The 19,449-nt window shown below is 44.7% G+C and overlaps 1 protein-coding gene across 1 annotated transcript in view; it reads left to right on the top strand.

The window, feature by feature from the left end:
* Positions 1-19,449, top strand: part of LOC138283039 (uncharacterized) — a 121,035-nt gene that overhangs the window by 25,670 nt on the left and 75,916 nt on the right. Inside the window, exons 4-5 of the mRNA XM_069221171.1 lie at positions 3,244-3,306; positions 7,479-7,616. Coding sequence (XP_069077272.1) covers positions 3,244-3,306; positions 7,479-7,616 — 201 coding nt within the window. The remainder of the gene's footprint in view (positions 1-3,243; positions 3,307-7,478; positions 7,617-19,449) is intronic.

Genomic DNA, 19,449 nt, shown 5'->3' with positions numbered 1-19,449 from the left:
GAGCCAGGGTGCACTGAACTGCCTCTGTGCAGCTGTATTCTTTGCCTGTGTTTCACAGTTCCTACCAGCTCCTGTTTTCTCCCTTAGGAGTAAACAGTGTTTGTCAATTTATGTTGTGTTGTGTTCTTGGTACGTCTGTTAACAGTAAATGCATACTGAATACAGAGATTTCTTCCAGTAGATCATCCGCTGCCCAGTATCACATATAGGTCCTGGCAGGGTACAAACGAGTATATGTTCTGATCAGAGCAGACTTAGTACATACATTCCACACCATGGTGAAGTGACCTTCACTCTGCATTCCACACCAGGGTGGGGTGCGCTCACGTCATGCATTCCACAACAGAGTGGGTGCAGTCACTTCTTGCATTCCACACAAGGGTGAGGTTCACTCACCTAATGTATGCCACACCAGGGTGAGGTGCATACACTTCATGCATTGCATAACAGAGCGGGTGCAGTCTCTTTATTCATTCTTCACCAGGGTGGGGTGCACTCAGTGTAGAACACTTGGTTAATGTATTTTGCATCAGAGTGAAATGCACTCACCTAATGTAATCCACACCATAGTGGGGTGCACTCACCTAATGTATTTCACACCAGGGTGAGATGCACTCACTTCATGCATTCCACAACAGTGTGGGTGCAGTCACTTCTTGCATTCCACACAAGGGTGAGGTTCACTCACCTAATGTATTCCACACAATAGTGCGGTGCACTCACCTAATGTATTCCACACCAGGGTGAGATGCACTCACTTCATGCATTCCACAACAGTGTGGGTGCAGTCACTTCTTGCATTCCACACAAGGGTGAGGTTTGCTCACCTTATGTATTCCACACAATAGTGGGGTGCACTCACCTAATGTATTCAACAGTGTAGAACACTCATTTAATGCATTCCGCACCAGGGTGAAGTGCACTTACTTAATGTAACCCATGCGAGGGTGAGGATGCTTACGTCATGCATTGCACACCAGGATTAGGTGCACTTGATTCATCCATACCAGACCAAGGTGAAGTATGCTAGCTTCATGCATTTTACACCAGGGTAAGGCACATTCACGTTACCCATTCCACACCAGGATGTGGCACACTCACTTCATGCATTTTACACCAGGGTGACATGCAAAGAGTTCCTGTATTTTACATCAAGATAAGGCATGCTCTTTATACATTCCACACCAAGGGGAAATACACCCACTTTATTAAATTTACACAAGTCTGGTGTGCAATAACTTCATGCATTCAACACCAGGGGGAGTTCTCTGACTCCTTGCATTCTCTAGAGTGGATATCCCTGGATACAGTACCCCCTCCCCTTGATATGTTTTACTTTCACCCACCAGGAAGGCATCTCAGGCTCCTGTTTAGCAAGTGCTTAGACATCATTTACTGCACATCTTTCACAGGTGTGAGAGCACAAATGCCTCTATAAAGGACAATAAATGGGAGCAATACAAGCCCTGTAATTACAGACTCAGACCACACAAGCTGCTGGAACAGGAACAGAAGTGGCTTTTCCACAACTACAGATCAGTTCACCAGCTAACCCAGTAGTCTCAAAAAGTTCCAAACAATATGTATATTTGGCAAAATATGGGAGAAAAGTACAGTCAAGCAAAGGTGCTTCCTGAAGGTAACGTATCAAACAGTTGCTTTAAGAAAGCAAACAATGACCAGTGCTGGAAACTGCAGAGGAGGGAGCGTAGAGGTGTCCTAAGAAAAAAGAGCTTATGAGGATAAAGTAAAGACAACAGGTCAAAGAATTGACCCAGGAACCAGGAAAGAAGAGTGCTGTCTAGTTAGCGGTGGAGACTGCATTATAGTAGCTTGTGCCAAAAGTTGTGGTGGTCTCCTAGGAAACCATGCAGTTGTTGTTTTAATAGTAAGTGCAAGTGTACATATGTAATCTCAACTCTGCCGAAACTCAGATACATAGTCTGTGGCACGCCTGACAACCTCAGTGTCACTACATTGCTGGATCATTGAGTCAATGGTTGTAAATTTGTGTGACCTCTACAGAGAAAGCCACTTCATAATTATAGGTAAGTACAATAGCTTTTAATTTACTTTCAAGGTACTATCACCTAATTTAATTTAATTGTACAGTGGATTGTAAAGAGAACCGTAGTGATAAGGGCAGGTGCAGCGACCAGATTTAGAAATGATGGTAACGACCTAGAAGAAGTTGACAGATTCTGGACCTGATGGAGATCTTGGCGGATGAGTTACTCCATCACAATGGTGATCCTGCCTGCTGAAATCGAAATCCCATAGGATATAATCGAATTTATATACCCTCTGTGAAATACAGGCAAGTGCCATCCACACTGTGAGAAGTGGACCAACAGCATCATTCTAGTAGTTCGTCTTTAAATAAAGTGCTTTCCCCAGGGGGGCAGCACATTGATTGTAACAGGGCACACGCACACCTGCTTAGAAGTGTGCTGTGGATCAAACAGGGACAGTGTACCCGTTACATGATATGGACCCGTCTGACCACAATATTTCTTTGGTGCCCTCCACAGGTGGTGTTGGATGCCAGTGATGCAAAAATACCAGGGTTACTAGTCTTAGTTCAAGATCCTGGCTCTTTTTCCACTAGCCTACATTTCCAGTCTCTTTATCTCATGAATATCAAAGCTATCTGGTCTTCAGCCACATGCCTCTATCTTCCACCATCCCAGGCTTCCTGCCCATTTATCTCATTCTCACAGGTTCTTTTTTACCACTGCTTTCTCCACATGTCACTGTTTTCCTAGCTTTCTACTCCTTCTGTCTCCCTTTTCCCTTTCTCTCTCTTTTCTGGAGTGTTTTTTGATGACAAATAAATCCTGATTCCCAAAATTGTGCACAGGTTGCAATTGCCGCCAGTCTTCACCACAAATTAAACACTGCTAACCACACATAAATGGAGAGAGCACTGTACCTTTCACCAGGCGTAGGGAACCAGGGACATAGAAGCAGCAATATCAGCACAACTTATCCAGGCATCCCGGCAGCATCTTGGAAGCAATGATTGGCCTACGTGGCGAGCCCCACGCTGCCCAGGTCCCAGCATACACATCAGAGAGGAAGTTACTGTAACAATTCATTACATTCTATATTGACTGCATGAAGTGTCATCACATATAATGGGTACCTTCACTCCTGTGTCCTTTTGGTGCTCTCTCAATGTTTGGTTTTCTGTAAGCAATCACTAGATATCTATTGAAAGTACTTATCTTTTCTTGAAAACAGGATTTTCGCCACCACCACCACCAACATTCTACCCGCCATATTATCCACCGTATCAAACAACAGGTAAGGGTTTGCCTTCAGTAAATGAACCATACATGTATACATTGATTTATGTGTGTTGTAGATACCTGGGGCCACCCTCTATGTGCTATCAAATAAGGACATACCTTGGTTGGGCCTCTGAGAAGCACAAAAGCTAAATTCACATCTCACCTGTACAAAGTGTGACAAATGGTGTGCAGCAGACACGGAAGTATTGGCCTCTTCCAAAAAGAACTCAGTCAAAGAGACATTCTCTTCCACAATTCTCCAGGTGGACATGTACCTTTAACTTAGTATTCCCTAGTGACTTCACAGACAATAAAATTGCATTGATGTTTCAATTAAGTCAGCCTAGTCTTGCCATCTTCCATCACATATTTACCTAGTAAAAGATGTCACTGCAAAGAATATTCAAACACTGTGTTCCCAGACACTAAGCAAAAGCCAGCTTGCCCAAAAGTTCTGGCCCTGTAAGATCTTCATTGCAACCACCACCATCATGCTCAGCCATATCGCCCCAGTGAAAGAATTTAGGGCCAGATGTACCAAAGGATTTTACCCATTTTGTGTCCATGGGGAAAAAGCTTTCGTACATATAGCCCTTAGAGTATTTTCTTTATGCTAGTCCCTGCACAATCCATTAAGGTGCCATCCTGCATTAGGCTACATTTTCACTGACCACAGAGATGGTCCAGTGCCTTCCATCACTGATAATACACTGCCAGTCTGGCAAGGCTCACTGTTCCCTTAGATTCAGCCACTCGGTCTCCCTGGTAGCTTCCATCTCAACATAGGAGCACTCATTCCTCACCTAGCATCAAATCATCCAGTGAGCCAAGTGACATGCATAGTTATCCCAGGGGCGCTGAGTGATAAAACCTGTGACATTTCACTCTGCCTCTATCTAGGCTCTTCTTCTTCACCAGAAGGCAATACTTGTTGTGAGTTCAGGATGATCCCTGACATTACCCCTTGCTGGAGAGTGGGAAGCCTGTGAGCGGACGGGTGCATGGGATGGCCAGAGGCCCGTAGCTCTGCACAGCCGGGGTGCAGTGCTCCCAGAGGTTAAAACCAGCCACTCAGCCAACCATTAATGTGCTGGCCATGCTCAGTGGGAGTTGGCTGCATAGGTGGGTGGACAGCAGAGGAATCATGTCATTGCACGCAGCTGAAGGGTGTGCGGGGGTGGGTTGCCTGCCAGTGGGGCACTGAGCACTCACAGTGGGTTAACTGGAAGATCTGGCTGGCGCAGTGCGGGGTTGGGTGCCCACAGGATGTAGGGTGCTCAGGGGGAATGGGAGCAGGCCTGTCCGGATATCAGATCCTGTGGCCAACCTCAGAACTGTTGTAACAGCACCAGGTACTTAAGTGCCCAGTGAGGGCCTCAGTGAGGTGCTATGTTACCAGTACTGGTACTGGGGTGCTGATAAAGAACATTAAAATGGTCAGGTCATAGACCACATGGCCTTCAAGGCAAGTAATATTATAGTTAGGTGTTGCAATGAGAACTTATTTTTATTAAAACTGACAAATCAGTGGCATTCGCCAGGTATAGCTTAGAGAACAAACTATAACTTGGGGCCCATCATGCACTGCATATGACCTCACATATTACATCATTCGGGACATGCTAAATGACATCAGTGATGACATCATTGATGACATCTCAAATGAAAGCATTGATGATATCACTGATGACATCTCAACTAACTCCGTTGATGACATCACAGATTACATCATTGATGACATCTCAAATGAAAGCATTGATGATATCACTGATGACATCTCAACTGATACCGTTGATGACATCACAGATGACAACTCAAATGACATAATCCATGATACTACTATCAGCATGACTTCATAGGCCCTGACATCTCAGCTGATACCGTTGATGACATCACAGAGGACAACTCAAATGAAAGCATTGATGATATCACTGATGACATCTCAACTAACTCCGTTGATGACATCACAGATTACATCATTGATGACATCTCAAATGAAAGCATTGATGATATCACTGATGACATCTCAACTGATACCGTTGATGACATCACAGATGACAACTCAAATGACATAATCCATGATACTACTATCAGCATGACTTCATAGGCCCTGACATAGTTTTATGAAAGGAAGTCATATGCAGCCTAGAGTTATTATGTGTGCGCGTGTGGGTACACGGAAAGGAAATATGGTAAGCTGTGGATGCAAGCGTGGTTGTGCTCTTTGAAAGTTATATGGTGCACTATTTACAAACCAGAAAAGATTAGGTTGCAGATAGTACTCCATATTAAACAAGGTAAAGCATTGCAACAGAGGACACTCTCCACTAAACTCTAAAGAGGCTCCCACAACAAGAAAGTAAATGAATGTGATTTACTAGAAATTTGGGGCTTTATGAATTAACTGACTCAAGGAAATTAACAGAATTTGAAAATGATACGGATATCAAAGAGGCTTCCAGAATAACGTATTCTAAGAGAGAAATCAGAATTTATGGCAGAAACAAATCACACATGCATTTGATTGTTTAGAGGAAGGAACAGAGCAAACTGTGGTCAGAGGAACATGCTAGAGTCTTATAAGTATAATGATGTTATTACGATCCGTCCCTCGGCTGAACGGGAGGAGTGATGCGCCAACAAATATTTTTTTCAGGTTCTAAAGTAAGCGCGACAAGCATAAAGATATCATGGCAAAGCAGACTTTCTGGGGGCAGACTCAGCCTCGCCAGAGACTCATGAAATTCTTTGATGAGAGCCTGTGTGGGGGGAGGGGATGGCGTAAGCAGCCGGGGTGCAGCAGCATGGTGAGCGTGTATCAGCATTGTGGACTCAGAGAGTAGTAATGCAGCAGCCAGCTGGGTGCTGCTGCAAATAGAGCAATTTCATGAAGGAGCTTGAGTAACATGTATTATATTTACATCAGAAGCATAGGGTGCATCCCATCTTTAGCTAGATTTCTATTAAGGTACAGTACTTGGGTCTACTTTCACTCTGTTCTAATTTTAGTAGACTTCTTCAAAATATGTTTTTTTGGCTTCATGTTACCCAAGGGAGTTTGCAGTACATTCAGATTTAATTTTATTATTATTGTTCTCAATTTACATGTGAGGAAATCCTCATGAGAAATGCACTGATTATATGTTAAATTATATTAGAAATTGTATTAATCAACATTTTTGCAATGGTATTTTCAATATCTTTCTTACTTAGAACTGCATAGTTGGTCAGATCCAGAGGTAACACATACATGACAATGACCTATCCTATCCTGTTACTCCCATACTATATTGCATTGAAAAAAACACAATTCTCTTGATTACCATAAAATATAATGATTTTTGGGACAAAGTAGCTTATTAGAACCAATATCCCAATATCTAATTACATTTACAATATCAATATCATTACATGTAATGAACTCCAAAGATATTATAGATACTTTTGTAAAATTCCTTGAGAAAAGGTTATTAATAGCAATGGATTTAGTGCAGCTTCTGCACAACCGTGGAGATGTAATGAAGGTACTGGATTTTAGACATTGGTTGCATCTCACAAACATAAGAAAATTGGTCAACAAATTGTCAAATATCATGTTGAACAAATGTTATATCTTGCCTAGCAAGGACTTTCTTCTTCAAATTTGTGGAACTTCAATGGGTGTACACTTAGCTCCAGGGTAAGCAAATATTGGTGGTTATAAGGAGGAACTAATACTGTACAAAGTGATATTAAATGACACTAAAAATGCCTTACCTAAGCTTTAACCTCAAAATCAGTAGAGCTATTTTGGAGTATCAATTTTAAATTATAAAAATGGGAAGGATGAATACACATTTAGACAGGCTACAACTGAGAAAGACATCCTACTTGCAAAATATTTACATCACAAACCCATAAATTGAAATGGATCATAGGGACACATTTTAAAAACTAATATGGATAGCAAATAAACAAGTCACCTTGAATGTGCCCAAATGATACCCTAAAAGTATACCGTAGGAGTTTCCTGAACTATGAATGTTTTTTTTTTCTATTTTTAGGCAACATGTTGCTGTTTGTGGACCTGCCTTAGATATAATTATTGAGATATGAACCAGATTTTATTGATTTTCTTTATTCTGAAATAAGTATTCTTCAATTGATTGCCTGATTTCATGTTGTTCTTTTTGACTATATACGAAGGGCGCTGTGGACAGGAGCCCCACCTATGTTGCCCAGGAAGAAATGACGCCTGCAGCCGAGTAAACTGCTTCTGTGATGAAGCCTGCTATAAACAATTCCATGACTGCTGCTCAGACTACTTTCCTGCATGCCAAGGAGGTAATAAAATGTAGTATATGTCTTGTGTACTGTAACAGTATACTTCAGGAACCCATCAGGACTTTCTCACGGCATGGATAGTCTAAGAAAGAATAGAAAGGGGTGTGTAAGTATTTCACATTTGTACAGTGTGATTTGTCATCCAGAAATAAAGGCAAAGACACAATTAGTGAGTGATTGTAGTGGGATCTTCTACTTCCGAATGATGTTAGCACATGACTCAAATGACCCTCTTAGCCCTTGGCAAGCCTCTGGTTAATCAGTTGTCACCTAAAATAAACTGTTTAATTTCCCAAGACGCCAAATGATCATCAGTAGGAAGAAGAGTTTTGAAATTCAGCCTCAGATCCTAAAGCATCTTGTCGTGGTTTGAGCTACCACAGCCCATTGGTAGTCTCCCCATGTTGTTTCTTTAGGGTGTAGATGTTTTTTTCTGCAATTTTCCCCTTGATGTCTCCATTGGTCTCCCCGTGCTATCTTTGCTCATCTGCTCATGCTGTCTTTGAAGCTCTCTCCAGTATGTTTCTTCTTCCTCACCCAAATTGCCTCTTGTGTCTCTTTTGTATGTCTCTGTTGCTCCCCCCTCCATTAATGCTATTTTTGGGCTATCCAATCTGTCCCTTCTGGTCCCCACAGCTATCTCTGCTGGTCGCCCTATGCTGGTCCTGCTAATCACCCTATGCTGACTCTATGCTATCTTTGTAGATCTCCCTGCTCCATCTCTACAGGTCTCTCCATTCTGCTCTGCTGGTCTCCTCATGCTCTGTGTGGTCTCTCCATATGCTGTCCCTGCTGGTCTCCCTATGTTGTCAATGTTGTCCTCCATGTTAAACCTCTGCTAGTCTTCTCATGCTCTGTGTGGTGGTTTCCACAAGTTGTTTTTGCTGGAATCCGCATGCTACTTTTGCAGCGCTTTGAGACCCTCATGGGTGAGTAGTCCACTTTACAAATTCCTGATTGATTGATTGGTGGTCTCCACATGGTGACTCTGCTGGTTTTCCTGTCCTCTGTGCAGTGGTCTCCACCTTCTGTGTTTGATTAATTCTCTGTGCTTTGTGTGTTGGTCCTCCAACATTCTAACTTGCTTTTAATCAGAAAATACCAGGCAGCATAGCAAACAATTAAAAGACAATTGTCATTTCAACCGAACAAACCCTTGCCTAAATCAGTTGGCACATAGTGCTAAATTTAATAATACTTCAACCGTTTATGTACACTTTTACTCAATGCAAGTCTATGGAACAAAATCACATGATTGAAACTTGTTACTTTAACAAAAAGTAACAAAAAGTATCCCATGAAAGGTGGCAGGAGATTCACACGAGGAAGATGCAAGATGTCCTTGAGAATACAGTAAGTGCATTAATACACTGCTAACCTGATTAATCTTTCTAACAGCAAGATTCCAGGTGCCAACGTTCAAACTGAGACTTCACTTCTACCACAATAAGCAGGGAATGTGCAATTCTACAACAAATATGTAAATGTGATAACAATGACTTCTGGAGTCTTAGAATTTAGCATCTTGGTCAAGACCATTGAGCACTTCAGATTGATATAAAAATGATTTCTAAATATTGTCATGTTACATATCACTGCATGATATGAAATACAAGAAGGATTCATATTGGAGTACATTTTTTTTTTCAAGTATTTGAGGAGTGTCATGCAAGGAAGTGGAATTTGGCCAAATGTGATGCTAATCGATCAGGCGCCATGTCCAGGAAACAATGAGCAGTTGGAATCATTTCTGGACACGGCGGAGTTTGAAGCCAAGTTAGTAGAGCACTTTTCAACTTGACGTGGAAATTAAGGGCTTTGTTAAAGACAAATGTCACATTCCTTTGGTCACCTGAGTGTGAGCAAACTGTTGGACACATTCACAAGAGTTTTGTGTATGAGTTGAAGCCCTTTGATATCAATGACAACACATTATTGTAACAAATACTAGTAGCCTTTGTGTCACACTCTCAAGAGTGCATAGAAAGCATAAAGTGTCATAAAAAAACAGATCCTTGACATGTGGATGGGTTGTTAAGCATCTTAAGAGTGTGAGGCAGACTTTTCTGAGTTGAGAACAGACCATAAACCCCTGGTTTCAATTGTCTCTACCAAGGGCACCGGCAGGTCACCCCACAGATTGCAGAGATGGTTGTACAATTTCAATAATTTTCACTTGGCTTGAAATATATTCTGGCAAGCAAGAGCCTCAACTGACTGTTTCATCCAGTTGCCACTTAAAGGGGTACAAGAAGTATATATTGATGTGGAATAGGTAATATAATTGGTTATGCTGTTGGCAGAGTGTTGTGCAGGGGTGTTCAGTGTGGAAGAGAATATTGCTCTACAAAGTTTCCTTTTCCACCCATGGATGATACAGGTAAACTTGGTTCAGTGCACCAATGCTGAATGTGAAAGACGGGTTTTGGTAGTCCTGCAGAATGCCACCCAGTACACAGCTGAAGAAGAGTTATTGCTTTTGAGCTACTAACAATCTTTCAAAAGGGATCAAGGGCACTTTAATAACAGAACTAAATTTATTTCATTCTTCACAACATCACACACACAGCATTAAAATAATAGACACTTTTAACTAAAATAATTTATTAAAACAAGGTCAACCTGTTTCTCAGTAAATCTAAAATGATCACCCAAAAACAGCAAGAAGGCACACTGCGAACCGCGAGTTAAAATGTACACAAAAAAACTAACACGTCAGGTGTTACATCTATGTCCTTAGTCAAATGACTTGACACTTTCATAGTTCTTCGAAAGATAAGGTCAGAGGACGTCTGCAACAATGACAGACATGATAGTGATTCAGCAGAAAGTGTAGAAAATTGAGACTCGTGTTTTTCCTAAATTGGGTAGGTGCTTTCCTTTTTGTGAGTTTTCTGTTTGAATCCAGCTTGATCTAACAGCACCGGATGATCGTCTTTGGTCATGTTGTATCAAAATAGGATATTTGGTGTCAAATAGCAACATCTATTATTCTTTGCCATTCTGCAGATGAAAGATCTCGCAAAAGCGTCGCAAACGTACAAACTCAAATTATATTTTGTAAATTTGAGCCGCTTTTGTGTAAAAAATGACGTAAAGGCAGCACTAACTTTTCATAAATCAGGCCCTAAGTGACTAAGTGACTAGAGATCTACTTACTGGCATTCTGGGCACAGCATTTGATTAGCAGCAAATGGCAATTCAACCACAGCTTCACAAAGCACTCCTCCCCGACATACAGGTGAGATCAGACAAGGCTGTGGGACAGGTAACACTAAAGAATCTGTTCAAATAATTGTAGCTTCATTCCAGTCACCCAAGATATTGACATTCACTGTTTTGCAGCTGTGATTTAAGTATGTAAATCTATAAAAGACTCAGGTCTAGAGAAGAAAAAAATACTTACCTGACATAGTTCTCCATCACTGGTTTGTTTCATAGATTCACCTGTGACGACCCCTCATCACATGCTAATGTTAATTACTCCTTTCACTCCCTACGGTGAACATGTTTGCTATGAAAGGCTCTAGATGGATAAAACACAGAGCCTCTCCACCTCATTCGCTCTAGTTTGGGTCATAAAATGAGGTGGAGAAGCTGCATATAGCATTACATTAAATTAGTGCTTCCAACTACTGTTGTTTCAAAGTTATTTCCAAGGACCCCAGCTTGACAACAGGGAATAACTCAAGCATGTGAATGTGAATTGACAAAATATACTAGTGTTAGATAACTGCAGTTACCAATCACTGGGCCCGATTCACAAAGCTAAACTTAGACCAAAGGTCTATGTTTAGATATGAAGTCTAAGTTTAGACTTAAAGTCTAACTTTACTAGTACCAAAGTTAGACATTAGCTCTAAGTTAGACTTTTGGTCTGTTAGACTTTTGGTCTAAACTTAGACCGAAAGTCTATCTTTACTAGTAGCAAAGTTAGACTTTTAGTCTAAGTTAGACTTTTGGGCTAAACTTAGACTTTTGGTCTAAGTTTACCTTTGTGAATCAGGCCCACTGTCTTATCTTATATGTTTAATTATACTATCTTCCATACATTCCCTATGCACATATGGTTTGTGAAATTCTGAGAATGTAGGACTTGTGTATTATGCAATTTTGTGTGGGTCATCCAGAGTCCGACTGGATCTTCACTGATACAAAAGCCCCCCTAAGGAACTGCTATCTGGGCAAGTGTCCCATTTTGGTTGTACCCCAGTAATAAGAGGGCTGTGAAGATGCTATTAGTACAGCCTCTACGTTAGTCTGGAGAATCTTTTTAACTTTACATTTTTAAATGGATAATAAATACCTGAGCTGCTGATTACACACAAAAAGGAAAAAGGTGGTGTGGTGAGGGAGGCAGAGAGTTCAGGGGGTCTGAGGTGATCCAGGAGAGATTCAGGTAGATCCATCACCTTTTCTGCATAAATTACTGCAGGTGTGTTGATTACTGGTTACTCAGAGGTGACCAAGTGGATGTGTGTATTAGAAAACCTGCCACAAGCCCACCTACTAAAGAGAGTGAGGCTCTACTTGCCTCATTAAAGCATCTGATGGGGGTTGCACATTCAAGCTCTCATTATCAAAGTTGTGAGCCTTAAACAAACAATTATGATTACAATTATGGTAAAAAACATTATAATTTTGAGACCCCTATACGAGCACAATCCAGTCCGCCCTATTCTGCACACGTTATGCTCTCTCTACATTCCTCCATACCATGAGCTCGGGACTCTCATCTCTCTAACTGCTTGTTTCCAAACACCATCACTACTGGTCTCCCCCTGCTGTCTCGTCTGATCTCTCCATGGTCTTTCAGCCTCTACCCATGCTGTTTCTGCATCTCTCCCTGTGCAATTTCTGCATCTCTCCCCATGTTGTTCCCACATCTCTCAATGCACTGTTTCTGCTTCTCTCCTCGTGCTGTCTCTGCTTCTCTCCCCCAGCTGTTTTTGGTTCTCTCCCCATCATGCATCTGTTTCTCTCCACATGCTGTTTGTTGCTTCTCTTTCCAGGCAGTTTCTGCGTCTCTCCCTGTGCAGTTTCTGCATCTCTCCCCATGTTGTTTCTTTATCTCTCCCAATTTTGTTACCCCTTCTCTCCCTGTGCTTTTTCTGCTTGTTTCCCCTTGCTTTTTGTGCTTCTCTCCCCACGCTGTTTCTGCTTTTCTCCTCATGCTTTTTCTGCTTCTTCCTCCATGCTTCTTCTGCTGCCAACCCTGTGCTGTTTTTGTTTCTCTCCCACCGCTGTTTCTGTTTCTCTTCCAATGCTGTTTTTGCATCTCTCACCATGTTGTTCTCTCCCCATCATGCTTCTGTTTCTCTCCACATGCTGTTTTTTGCTTCTCTTTCCATGCTGTTTCTGCTTCTCTCCCCATGCTGCTTCTGTTTCTCTCCAGATGCTGGTTTTTGCTTCTTTTTACATGCTGTTTCTCTATCCTTAGCATAATGTTTCTGCTCTCTCCCCATACTGCTCGTTTCTCTACCAGTGCTGTTTCTGCTTCTCTCCCCATACTGCTTGATTTTTTTTACCAGTGCTGTTTCTGCTTCTCTCCCATACTGCTTCTGTTTCTCTCCCTGTGCTGTTTTCGCTTCTCTTTCCATGCTGTTTCTGCTTCTCTCCCCATGCAGCTTCTGTTTCTCTCCAGATGCTGGTTTTTGCTTCTTTTTACATGCTGTTTCTCTATCCTTAGCATACTGTTTCTGCTCTCTTCCCATATTGCTCGTTTCTCTACCAGTGCTGTTTCGGCTTCTCTCCCCATACTGCTTGCTTCTCTACCAGTGCTGTTTCTGCTTCTCTCCCCATACTGCTTCTGTTTCTCTCCCTGTGCTGTTTTTGCTTCTCTTTCCATGCTGTTTCTGCTTCTCTCCCCATGCAGCTTTTGTTTCTCTACTTGTGCTGTTGCTGCTTCTCTTTCCATGCTGTTTCCATATCCCTTAGCATATGGTTTCTGCTTCTCTCCCCAGACTGTTTCTGTTTCTCTACCAGTGCTGTTTCTGCTTCTCTCCCCACACTGCTTGCTTCTCTACCAGTGCTGTTTCTGCTTCTCTCCCCATACTGTTTGCTTCTCTACCAGTGCTGTTTCTGCTTCTCTCCCCATCCTGCTTCTGTTTCTCTCCCTGTGCTGTTTTTGCTTCTCTTTCCATGCTGTTTCTGCTTCTCTCCCCATGCAGCTTTTATTTCTCTACTTGTGCTGTTGCTGCTTCTCTTTCCATGCTGTTTCCATATCCCTCAGCATATGGTTTCTGCTTCTCTCCCCAGACTGTTTCTGTTTCTCTACCAGTGCTGTTTCTGCTTATCTTTCAATGCTGTTTCTGCTTCTCTCCTTGTGGGTCCCGGGCTCACTGTGCCACCGGATTCAAGCTAGCCTGGCTGATGAAGGGTGATACCCTGAAACTGGTCCCAGGATGCTTGTTTCCGGTCCAGGGAAGACCTGGCCTGGTAGTTCGGGCTCCACTGTGCCCATGGGGAACAGGGTCAACACTAATTTGCATATGGCTGGGTCCAAACTGGGGTGGCGTGGTGAGCAAAAGAATGATGGATTAAACCCAGATCTGTGACTGGGGGTGAATGTTTGATTGGTTCTGCATTCCATCCATCATTTGTGTTTATTTGCTAGTTCTCTGAGCACACTGTTTCTGCGTCTCTGCTCATACTGCTTCTGTTTCTCTCCCCTTGCTGTTTCTGCTTCTCATTCCATGCTGTTTCTGCTTCCCTCACAATGTTGCTTCAGCTTCTCTCCACGTGCTGGGTTTTGCTTCTCTTTCCATGCCGTTTCTATATCCCTCAGCATACTTGTGAGAAAAGGCCTCTTTTCGACATGGTTAGCCCCCAATGTTTGCCTGATGTATGATGTAGCCTAGACATTGTAGTGCCCTGGGCCCCTCCTAACCAGGTTCCTTGGGCCAGAGCTATTTCCCTAAAACTGTTGTGATGCATTGGCACAATTGGAGACACCCTTAGCTGCCTCCATAAGTTCCTAGGTATTGGCACTTAGATGCCCAGGGCAGGAGGTACTGGGGGTTGGCCCCTGAGGGCAGCAGCACTGATTGTGCCACCCTCTAGGGCCATGCATTCAAGCGCGCCACCCTGCCATTGCAGGCTGAGTGCCCTGATGCAAACCTAAAAGGCAAAATTGACATGGCACACTTACTGTGTGTCCTACCTACTACATACTGCATACCATATGGGTAAGTCACCCCTGTGGGAAACTGGCACTTTGTTGCAGTACCCCCCCACTTTTTCCTAGGTTTCAGGGTGCAACTTGGACTGGAGTGCACTGGGATCCTGCTAACTAGGTTCCCAGTGCCAGTGTTCTTTCCCTAGAAATTGCAAAGATAATTGGCAACATCTTGACTCTAACTCCCTAGTTAATGGTACTTAGGTACCTAGGGTATGGGGTAGCAAGGGTAGGCCGCTGAGGGCAGCAGCACTGACTGTGCCATCCTCTAGGGCCATGCATCCAGAGGCACCCAGCACTGCCATTGCAGGCTGAGTGTCGTGGTGCAATCCTAAAATGCAAACTCGACATGGCACACTGACTTTGTGCCCTGTCCACTACACACTGCATACACTATAGATCAGTCACCCCTCTAGCAAGCCTTCCAGCCCCTATAGATCAGTCACCCCTCTGGCAGGCCTTCCACCCCTAAGGCAAGGTGCACTATACTGTATGTGAGGCCATAGCTGCATGAGCAATATGCCCCCTCTGTGTCCTTGCCAAACCTTTGACATAGTGAGTGAGCAGAGCAGCCATTTTAAATACATGTGCTGGACACTGGTCCAAATGAGTTTCACAGCTACATGATGGCCACTCTGAACCCTGGGTTGTTTGGTATCAAACAGTTCAGGATGACAAATCCAAACTGTTACCAGTGTTGGATTTATTAAAAAATGTACCCAGGGGTCACCTTAGAGGTCCCCCCTGCAAAAGCGAACTATCTTGACATACTCACCACTAGCCTGCCACCACCAGACAAGTGTTCCCCTTAGGGAGAGAGCCATTGCTCTCTGGGGTGGGAGAACAAAGGCCGTCCTAGGAAGAGGTGCTACCCCACATCCCCCAGGAATGTGCACAGCCCTGCCTAAAAGCTTAAAAGGGCTTTCCACCCTTGACATTTGACCCCCAAAGCCTGCTGCTAGCAACAGATGGTCTCCCCCACTGCAAACCCCCACTTTTGGTGGGAGCAATGGTGGGGATCTACACAAAGGATAGGAGGAGAGGCCCCACCTGGCATGCACCACCCCTAAGGTGTTTCCTGCGAGGTGGACACTCCATTTCATTTTCCTCCATCTTGGATGGCAGGAAAACAGCCAACCAGGTATAGGGATGTGACCTCTGCTCACTGAAAGTGGTCACTTAGTGGATGTAACCACCCTAAGGTAGATGACCCAATGGTCACTACCAGGTTCCCCTTAAACACCCTCCCTCCCTAAATTTAGTATTTAGAGGGCATACCTAGACCAGGAAATCAGATTTGACAGACAAAAGAAGACCAGGACCAAGAAGATCCAATGGACGAGAACTGTGGATCTGCTGCATCAAAGAAAAGGCACCCAGCCCTGCCTCCTGCACCCAGGACCCGTCAATCGCCACTGAGGAGCTGCAGGACAACTGGACAACTCTACAAAAACGCCAGGCTTTGCAAATCACCAGAGAACTCCCTCGAAAGTGGGGGTACCACTCTACAACTGCAAGAAACCAGCAAGCCAGTGAGGGTCACTTCACTGACCAGCTGCTAACTCCAGAACTGGATACCGCCACCAGACCAAACTGCAACCTAACGACAGTGAGGACAAATCCTGCCAGTGGGCCAAGTTTGGTAGCACTGCGACCTCTAACAGCCAAACTATGCCAGTATCAGGGGTATTGGTCAGCCCGCATCAGACCGCAAGAAAAACAGCCCACCCAGGGCTGAAAAAGTACCAGGAGGAAGCCTCATTCAAGAGAGTCCAGAAGCAACCCAGACCTCACGCCAGAGTGCCCCTGTGAAAGACCCTGGAACCAACTTACCTCCTGCTCCCAAGGGCATCCTTGCAACAGCTCCTGGCTCACCAATCCGCTCTACACACGGCCTCCCTGTGCCCTGCATCAAATAACCTACTGTGCCCTAAGGGTCCCCCATCCCTTGCAAGCTTGAAACTCCAAGGGGACCACAAGGAACCACCTTTAAACTTATCGGTGCAGCGATTTTCCAAGTGGTCCCTCACAGTGGCTGTGCACCAGCTCCAAAAACCTTCTCCTGCTGCTCCAGCCGGAACCAGGAGCGGCCCACTGACGACCTTGACCAACTGGCAAATGGAGAACTTGGTAAACCAACTGTACGATTTTATGTGTATTTTTAAAGGTTATCCTCCATTGATTCCTAAGGTACGTAATTACGAATGAAAATACAATTTTTTATTAAACTTCAAGAATTCACATCTTGAAAAGTACTTACTGTGAGAAACTGTCACAATATTGCAGTACCCTCCCCCCCCTCCACTTTTTGCCTGGTTTCTGAATGCAAATTGGACTGGAGTGCACTGGGATCCTGCTAACCAAGTTCCCAGTGCCAGTGTTCTTTCCCTAAAACATTGTAAAAGTAATTGGATACACCTTTAGCTACCACTATAAGTCCCTAGTAAAAGGTACTTAGGTACCCAGGGCAGAGGGTACTATGGGTAAGCCCCTGAGGACAGCAGCACTGATTGTGCCACCCTCAAGGTCCATGCATCATGATGCACCCAGCACTGCCATAGCAGGCTGAGTGTGCTTATGTAAACCTAAAATACAGACATAGCACACTCCCTGTATGCCCTGTGCACCCTACACTGCACATGTTATGAGTAAGTCATCTCTTTAGCAGGCCTTCCAGGCCTAAGGCAGGGTGCACCATACTATGGGCCTCGTTATGACCCTGGTGGTCACCAGACCGCCAGTGTCACGGTTGCAATCGGACTGCCGCCAAAGTTGCGGTTTGACCGCAAAATTATGACTGTGGCAGAGCCGGCATGGTCCAACCGACAACACCGCCAGGCTGCCCGGCGGTTGTAATCCACCAGGGCAGTGCTGCAAGCAGTGCTGCCCTGGGGATTACAAGTCCCCATTCATCAGCCTGTCCATGGTAGTTTACACCACCATGGAAAGGCTGGTGGAATGAGGGACTCGGGGGCACATGGGGGCCCCTTCACTGCCCATGCACTAGGCATGGGCGGTGTAGGGGCCCCATGCACAGCACCATCTCACATTCCACTGCCCGAGTTACGGGCAGTGGAATGCACGATGGGTGCTGTTGCACCCGCTGCATGGCCACATTGCAGTCGGCTCCATTAGGAGCCGGATGCAATGTTAAGATCCTGTTCTCCACTGGGCTGGTGGGCAGAAACACTGTTGATGGCGGTAATAGTTTGGCGGGCGGCCTCCACCGCCTACCAAACTTATAATAAGACCCTATATGTGAGGGCAAAATTGCATGAGCAATATGCCCCCACTGTGTCCTTGCCAAACCTGGGACATAGTGAGTGAACAGAACAGCCATTTTATTGTACGTGCTGGACACTGGTCAACACAAGTTTCCCAGCTACATAATGGCTGCTCTGAACCCTGGATTGTTTGGTATCAAACAACTCAGAATGATAAATCCAAACTGGTACCAGTACTGGCTTTATTATAAAATGTACCCAGGGATCACCTTAGAGGTGCTCCCTGCAAAAACTATCCTGGCATGGTTACTGGCTAGTTCCAGCAGGCCTGCCACATTCAGACAGCCAATCTACAAACCTGGGGGAGAGCCATGTCTCTCTGGTTTGTAAAACAGTACCCTTCCTTGGTGGAGGAGCTAACACCCCCAGTGAGCTTCAAAGAGCTACCGTCCTTGAAACTCGATCCCCAGGTCTGCCGCTAGCAGCAGATAGCCTCCCCCTTGGCAAACCTCCACTTTTGGTGGGAGCAAAGGTGGGAAACCACACAAAGGTTAGGAGGAGTGGCCTCACTGAGCATGCACCACCCCCAGGGGCTTGCAGGGGAAGTGAATCCTCCATTTCATGTTCCTCCATGTTAGAATGGAGGGAAATAACCAATCAGGTTTAGGAAAGTGACCCTTTCCACAGAAAGTGGTCACTGTACTGGGTGTAGCCACCCAAGGGTAGGTGTCTCATTGGACACTACCAGGTTCCCCCTAAAACACCCACTACATTCAGTATTTAGTGGGCTCCCCTAGACCAAGAAATCAGATTTGAAAAAAAGACCAGCACCACAGAAAATCCAAAGCAAGAGAACTGTGGACCTGCTGCACAAGAAAAGGTGCCAAACCCTGGCTGCAGCACCCAGGACCCGCAAATCGCCGCTGTGGAGGAGCTGAACTCTGGAATGACCCCAGGAAACCCAGGGTACCTCCAGGCTTCAAGAACCACCCCAGATCTCCCATCTGAGTGGAGGCACTTCTCAAAAACCAAGCAAAAACCAACAAGCCAGTGAGGGTCACTCTCACTTACCGGCCAATATCTCTGCAACAGGAAATTTTAGTCAGACCCGACAACACACCAACGACGGCCCACACGTGACCTCCAAGTATGAAAAGTTTAGTGGCACTGCGCCCTCCAGTAGCCAAGTTACAGGGATACTGGTCAGCTGGCATTGGACAACCAGAAAACCAGCTCCTTCAGAGCTGAAAAAGGATCAGGAGGAAGCCCGAGCCAAGGAACTTCAGGAACAACCAGGACCCCTGACCAGAGTGCCCTCGTTGTCCTGTAAGCTGCCCTCAAAGAGACTCATCTCCAGCTCCAAAGGACTCAGTTGCGCACAACTCCTGGAACTCTAACTCTCCCTGCATCCGGCCGCCCTGCATCGTGCAAC

Source organism: Pleurodeles waltl, chromosome 2_2 (assembly GCF_031143425.1).
Source record: "Pleurodeles waltl isolate 20211129_DDA chromosome 2_2, aPleWal1.hap1.20221129, whole genome shotgun sequence".
NCBI classification, from domain to species: Eukaryota; Metazoa; Chordata; class Amphibia; order Caudata; family Salamandridae; genus Pleurodeles; species Pleurodeles waltl.
The sequence above is the reverse complement of the archived record's forward strand: the minus strand, read 5'-3'. Positions and strand labels throughout refer to the sequence as shown.